A 7,449-nucleotide genomic window follows, 5' to 3' on the forward strand; every position below is an offset into this window, starting at 1 on the left:
TATGCTCAGTATATAAACTGGGGGAATTGGCCAGGGTGACCATCATTGCTTGGGAATGGGTTGGTTATCAGTCACAGGTGGTTAGCAACTGCATTGTGCATTGCTTGTTATGTATATTCTTTTATTATTATTATTTTCTCTACTGTCCTAATTAAATGTCTTTACCTCACCCCACGTGTTTGGCTTTTTTTTTTCCCTCATTGGGATTGGCGGGGGTAGGTGAGTGAGTGGCTCTCTGGCACTTGGTTGCCAGCTGGGGTTAAACCATGACAACCCCAAAAAGAGACTTCCATTGCCCTTATCCAGCTCCCAGTCCATTTCTCCACTGGGGTGCCACGGAGACAGCAGGGTCTTCTGAAAACAGGACTGAAACCATAAATATCTGCACTTGAAGCCCTGCCCAGGGACAAACCCCTACACAAAGGACGCACAGATGGAAAATACAGGGGGGAAGCCCATTTTTCCTTCGTCCACCACAGCTGGGCTGATAGATGAGCCAGAGCCAGACATGGTGAGAGCTGCCATCCTAGCGCACACAACATCTTTGTTCCCCAGCTCACGTGCTACCCAGTTTTGCAGAATGCTTCTGGCTGGGGAAGATAAATGAACACTCATTCATTCCACAGTTTACTTGCAGGCCAATAAGTGAAATAATCTGAGTCTTTATGCTCTTCAGGTTTTGTGGAGTTGCTGCATTTGTTGTAAGGAATGGCATCTGTAAAGGAGGAAAAGCAGCTTTCAGTCTCAGAAGATGGGGAATCAGGAGGCCAAGGGGAGGCATGTGGCATAGCAAAACTGCCTCTTGGCCCAGAGCTGCTCCTGGCAGGACAGAGTGGTCCTGCTCAAGGAAGGAGATGCCATTGTTTGGGGTGGGCAGAGATAGTCCAGCAAATTAATGACTGTGTAAAATCTCAAGGAAAAGGCAGGGCTACAAAATAATAAATCCTACTTCTGCCCAGACAGTTGATGTTAATGCAGTGCATTGACATGTCCAAGGTTCCTTGTTCTGCTCCTCCTTAACTACATGTTCTGATAACCAAGATAAAGAGATACAAGCTGAAAAAGATTTGGCAGTCTGGTCTTGTTCCAGCATGCTGGAATGTACTGTGAAAAATCAAGAACAAATGCCCTCTCATTACATGTAGTGTGCACCCCTCCACCTTGAAATAAGTTTCTGGATGGTAGCAATGCTGGCCCCACTCCCATTTCAGAGGTAGCCCAGGCATAAGAAAGCAGGGATTCAGCTTTCCTCCTGCATGCCTTGACTGGCCCATGGAGAATCTCGCCTAGGGGTTTGCAGGTGGAATGCCTGCAGTTGCTCCCAAATCACCATGCAGCCACTTTTGTTCCTTCTCACCATTCCCCACCAGTCCAGTGCCTGCCTTCTGCTTCAGCAAGGCAGAGGTACCACAAATGTCCTGCTTTCCAGCTTCACTGGTCACCCTCTGAGCCAAAAAGGATCCTTCCAGAAAAGCCCACATCCTACCTGCCCATAGCATCACCAGCTTTGCAGCCACTGTCCCTGGGACCTGCTCACAAAAAGTTTCCTGCAACTGAGCAAGCTGTGTCATCCCAACCTCAGAATGGGAACTTGGAGACAAAAGCTGAGCACATGACAAAGGGAGTCCTTGCAACCCAGCAGGGAGAGCTGTGGAGGGAGAGCCTGTGCCACTAAGTAAAACTCTGAAATGATTGTACTATCATTACTATTATGGGTTGGAAAGAGCTGTATAAAATGGAGACACGGGAAGTCTGGAACCAGACAGTGATGGATGTTTGAAAGATTCAGGTCCCTGCTGCTGCTCTGTCTATTTTCTCAGTGACTGTTCAGCTGAGAAGCCTTTTCAGCATGCTATAAGATACAGGAATAATATAACATACACGTCTATATGCAATACAGTACAGAAAATGTAAATTATCAGTTCTTTAGAGAATCCCACAAGGGTCCCAAACTTAATGCAGTAATATCAGTGGGGACTGATAATTCTGAACGATCTCTCTACCAATTATCCACCCTCTTGCTTCAAGCAAGGGGTTGCACCAGAGTCCTGCGGAGGTCCCTTCCCACTGATGGGAATCTGTGTTTCTGTAATACCTTCCCCACAACTCATTCCCTCTGTCCTTCTCACAGGCATAAGAATCAGGACACAATCATGCCTGCTTTGGGTTTGCTCTGTTACGACCATTTCTTTCGAGATAATTATTTTGGTTGACTTACTGTGTACCAAGAGATACTGCAGGCAGGATGCAGATAACTGATGTGTACTCAGAAATTATTTCTTGGCTATTGCACTCACCGAATAGCAAAAAGTAATGAGGATAAGCAGTGATATGTCCACTGCCTCAGTAAGACAACCAAAGTCTTTGTTAGTCAGATGGAGAAAAGTCAGCTTCCAGCTCTCGTGGAGACAAAGATTCCCATTTTCTTCACCTCTTTCTCATAATATTTTAGAGCTCTTCAAGACAGTGGGTTTTCTCTGGCATCCTCAAGCAATTAATTGTTAGCATCTTGAAAAACTTACCCCCCTAACTACAGGCCTTTGCATTTCCCATGGTTGAATTTCATCAGGTTCCCCTCAGCCCATTTCTCCAGCATGCCAGGGTCCCTCTGGATGGCAGCAGGCCAAGGTGAACAGCAGCAAAACTCCTCCAGTGTATTAACTAATCCTTCCAGCTGTGCATCATCTGCAAAATTGCTGTGGCTGCACCCTATCCGATCATGAAGATCATTCATGAAAACATTAAATAGTACTGGCCTCCATACTTGGTACACCACTGCTGGCTGGTGACTAGCCTGCAGCTGAGCTTCATGCCACAGATCACATTGTAAGCTTGGCCATTCAGCTGGTTTGCACTCCACTGTCTGCTGGTCTAGTCTGCACTTCATCAGTTCATCAGTGGTAATGGGAAACAGTGCTGAAACCCTTCTTAATGGCATGATAAACAGTATCCACCTCACTCGTCTCATCCACCAATGTAGTCACCTCCTTGCAGAAGGCTATCAGTTGCATGAGGCATGATTTCTCCTTTTGTAAATCCATACTGGTTACTTCCTAAACATAAGAGGAGCATACATATGCTAATATGTAACAACTGCCTATATCAGCTGGCAGCCACCCACAGCGTAGGAGGGATTCAGTGTCCCTGGGGAAAGAGACACTGCTTCATGTCTCATGGGCACTGATGCCTGCAACTGATCCTTCCAGCCTGGGATGCATGCCTAGTCACAGGCCCAGCAGGCAAGCCATGCAACCGTGAGGACTGGTTGATTTAACTCTGATCTTCAAAGACATGAATGAACATTAACCACATAGCTCTGACAAATATGCAGAACTTAATGCTTTATGCCTAATGCTGATAACCAAATATAAGAATCAGTGAAATGAGTCTGATTACAGCAAACAGATATTAACAAAGAGTAATCAAAATGTGGTAAGCACTTAGTTTATTGACAAATGGTGTTAGAAAAATAAAAGCTTTTGAGATTGAGTGCTCAAATTCTGAAATGCAGCTAATAAATTCACACTACTGGCAAGAAAGGAAGTTATTTATTAGCAATCTAATTATGCATTAAACACTAACAGCTGACAATTAGTGACTCCCAATTAATTAACATAAAAATGATCTGATGCTAATGCTGCTTAGTGAACAGTAACCTTCTACTGGAACAGTGTGGAAAAGAGAAGGAGGCATATTTTTTATCCTCAGAGTCTCTAGGTTTGCAGATAGGTCTGTATGTTCCCTTCAGAAGATCCCAGATGGATAATAACAGCAGAAACTCTGTTCTTTAGACTCCATTTTGCTTTGTCTTTGGCTTGACCCCTTAGCACCGCCCCAGATGCAGCTGCAGCACACCGTGGAAGTGCATATCCACATAGTAAGCGAACTCTTTGGGCATGATGTGCATCCTGCTGTTGGGAAGCACATTGTCATAGTAATGATGGGGCAGGGAATGGCCATCAGGATGCAAAGAGAAGGGCCAGAATCCATAGAGTGTAATGCGTTGGCACAACTCCAGAGCAGCATTCACTAGCATGAAACCTGAGGAGAGGCGAGGCGTACGAAAACCATGATCATGCCAGTACTTGCTTAGACCACTCAGGTACTGAGGGTGGAAGAAGAAGATATGTGACTGGGAGGCAGAGTCCTGTAAGGCATAGAGTGCTCGATAAGAAGGCTCACTGTTACCAGGGTAGGAGAAAGCTGGGATGAGGAACCAAGTCTTTCCATAGGAAGCTGCTGCTTTCACGAATGGCAGGCGTCGACCATTCAGACCACGAAACCTGTGAGGCAAGAGATGTGGGACCATCATCCTCTGCCAACCCCATCCTCATTCCTTCCTGCCCTTCTTGTGCTACTCTGCCTTGCAGCAGTGAAATGCCAGTCCTACTCTTCACCTCCATTTTCCCCTTCTCTGCACTTTGTGGGTGATCTGAATTCAAGATTCTCAGGTGCAGCTAACACGGACCAGATAAGCTGCTTGAAAATATCCAGGAGGTTTGCTAATAACTAGTTGGTTAAAAGGCTAAGAAGACGTCTTCAGATTTAAAACCTTGGTGGCCTCACAGCTCACAATTCATGGAGAATGATGTCTCATAATGGTGGAGCAGAGGGCTAGGAAAGAATTAATGCCACCTGCCTTTAAAGATCTACTACATAGATATCTACCTCTGAGCTAATTGTCTAAATGTACCTTCTAGTCAGTGGAGGGAAACAAGCACAGCTAGATCACAACAGACCTGTCTTATTTTAATTTTAGATGTTTGCTGTAGGACAAGGAGTACCTATTTTCTCCACTGAACAAAAAGAGCATTTATGCAGCTAGGGTCAGAATGATATTCAATAGTTCCCATCAGAGCTCCTCCTGACAGCAGCAGTACAGAATACAGCTGAGCCCCTTTGCCTGTCTTGATATCACCCTTGAGATGATCAGCTCACTGGAAAGACTGGAAATGCTATTAGTCTCTAGTGGTAAGCTAAAACAATCAGCAGTAACCAAGTCTTGAACAAAGTCTACCCCAAACAACTCCAATACTTGAAGTATCCCTCCGTATACCTCTGCACATAGGGGAGCATCTCATGGCAGTAGATGCCAATAGCTTTTTTTGTACGGGCCTTGTGTGGTAGCAAAGGCCTGTCTGTTTTCTGGGACCCAGAGCAGAAGCAAAAGAGATTGCTTTTTCAAGAACACACAGTTAGGAGTCTTCTCCTCCATTTTTATTACCACACCTATTACCTTTTATGAAGGATACTAGGGTTCACAGTGACAATGCTTGATTTTCTGCCCACATCCTCAGGGAAGTCCACAGAAGGCAAGTTAAACCTGGTTGAGGTGATAAGCAAAGGAAGCCTATGAGAAATCATGCTCCACGATATCCTGAGAGCTTACCCATTCCTCTGTGACATTACTCAGGGCAGGTACACCCCACCATTTCCCCAACCCCTCAACTTCACCCACACTCAGAACATTTCCTCTGTCTGCATTTTCTCTACCCTACCTCATTCCCATGAAAGTCACCTCCTCTCGCTAGTCTCCTACATCACTCCTGGGCAAGCTGGCAGCAATTACCTGATTACAAACTGGTGCCTATCAATTTTAGAGCCACAGCTACTGTTCCTGAGGATTCCTCCATTTCCTACTACAGCGCAGGTTTTGTAGGGAGACTCTTGAAAGGGGGATTTCTATTAAAAAAAAAACATGTAGTAATTCACTCACCATTACAGAATTACAGTAAAGACCTACCACAAATCCTCCAAATTGATACATTCCAGGGTGTATGAGAAAAAATAATGCAGATTGTGAGTTGTATTCCCCATCAAAGAGCACTTCTACCTCTGGCAAGATCTCCAGCAAGCCACTGCTGACTTTCAATCGCTTTGAGGGATAGCCATCATAGGCAATCTCAGACCCCAGTGGTGTGTTGTCTTGTGTCACAGCCAGCCAGGCTGAGGCGTTGCAGCAGCGCCCAAGCTCTGCCCTGTAAGGGGGAGAGAGTAGAAGACAGTGAGCAGAAGCCTGGGGGCAGGATGAAGTAGGACTGTAACAGGATAAAAGAGGAGAGAGGGATGAGAATGAGAAGAGAGGGCATCACCTGTACTGGGCCAAAGCAGTAGTGTTGAACTTCCAGTGGCAGTTCTGCATTAACTTCACTTGTGTCAGGCTCCAGCTCTCCTTCACCCTAGGGCAGAAAGAGCTCGTAAGCAACTTGAATGCTCTCACAAAGACTTATTGCAAACAAATGGTTCTCTGTTGCATCCCTTCCTACTCCCTGGACCTTCACTGAGACCACCAGGTGACCTAGTTTAGCCAGTTGCCTGTCTTCCACTGCCTAGCACACTTGTGGCCATGACTCTCACTTCCGAGGTTGTGTTGTGTTGCTCAACAGTCTTTGACATGCTTCTGCTTCTGGAACCCCAATGTCAGGCCTGAAAAAAACAAAAACAAAGGCTTAAACTGAGCCAGAATAACATCCTCACACAGCTTTCTGCCATTACTCCACCCCAGCAATCCCATATGTGCAGTGTCTCCCCTTGGCCATGTCATGGCCCTGCCTGCAACCTCTCCCACCCTGCGATATCCATCTGAAACTAGCGCTATTGCATCCATTCCCTACACCATTTCCACTCCTGCCCTATTTATTCCTCCCCTAGAGGCCTCCTGGAGGGACCCTCTGTGTTCCTACCTCCTTTCCAGGACTGAAGGGACACAGTTTCTCCACTCTGTCCCTCACTTACCTATCATTCACCACCAGAAAGTACATATAGACAAGTGAGACTGCAGCTACAGGTAGCAACGTGAGCCATAGCTTGTGCATCGTCAGCAGTCTTTGCCTCACATACTCCTCCCTGATGATGCTGTTTGGCATTTTGGAGAACGCCTGAGAGCAGAAGAAATGAGGAAAGTCCACACGTGAGCTAGTCAGTGTAAATACCCAGCCCAGGGCTTCTCTGGCACTGGCCCTCATTGAAAGTTTGCCTTAACTCCCTGCGAAAAAAAAAAAATCCTATACAAGGGACAGTAGGGAACTCATTTCTCTTGGGCTATGCTGAAGCATGCCATGGGGTTGTCAGTGGATCCCACTGGGCCCTGTTGGAAGGCACCATGGACCAATACCAATCTGTACTATTCCCTCTCCTCTGAAGCTATTCCAGGGCAATGATTCCACTGTTATTCTTCCACATGCTTGGCTCCACTCCCTGACACTTTCTCCAACTCATCTCTCTAGCAGTTGTCTGAAATTTTCTGCACACAAGTTGCCTCATTTACGTTGGAAAGAAGGAGGGTTTTCACCTCATTTGCTTTACTCCCCTGCACATCAGGGGCCATGACCAGTACCAGTGATGCTTAAGTCATGAGCACAGAACCGCAGTGCATCCTGCTCATGCCAGCTGTGAGCCTTTGCCCTGGAATGCTGTGTCTTGTGTTGAACCTGTTTGCAGGCAGTCACC

At 46.2% G+C, this 7,449-nt stretch overlaps 1 protein-coding gene across 1 annotated transcript; it reads right to left on the reverse strand.

The window, feature by feature from the left end:
- Positions 1-3,823: 3,823 nt before the first annotated feature.
- Positions 3,824-6,866, reverse strand: LOC135992310 (alpha-2,8-sialyltransferase 8E-like). Its single transcript, XM_065641361.1, has 7 exons — positions 6,736-6,866; positions 6,358-6,426; positions 6,093-6,179; positions 5,834-5,978; positions 5,570-5,682; positions 5,237-5,323; positions 3,824-4,283 (listed from the first exon to the last, which is right to left on the reverse strand). The coding sequence occupies exons 1-7, from the start codon at positions 6,864-6,866 to the stop codon at positions 3,824-3,826; spliced, it is 1,092 nt and encodes a 363-aa protein (XP_065497433.1).
- Between the last annotated feature and the right edge of the window lie 583 nt (positions 6,867-7,449).

The sequence above is a fragment of the Caloenas nicobarica genome, chromosome 10 (assembly GCF_036013445.1).
Source record: "Caloenas nicobarica isolate bCalNic1 chromosome 10, bCalNic1.hap1, whole genome shotgun sequence".
NCBI classification, from domain to species: Eukaryota; Metazoa; Chordata; class Aves; order Columbiformes; family Columbidae; genus Caloenas; species Caloenas nicobarica.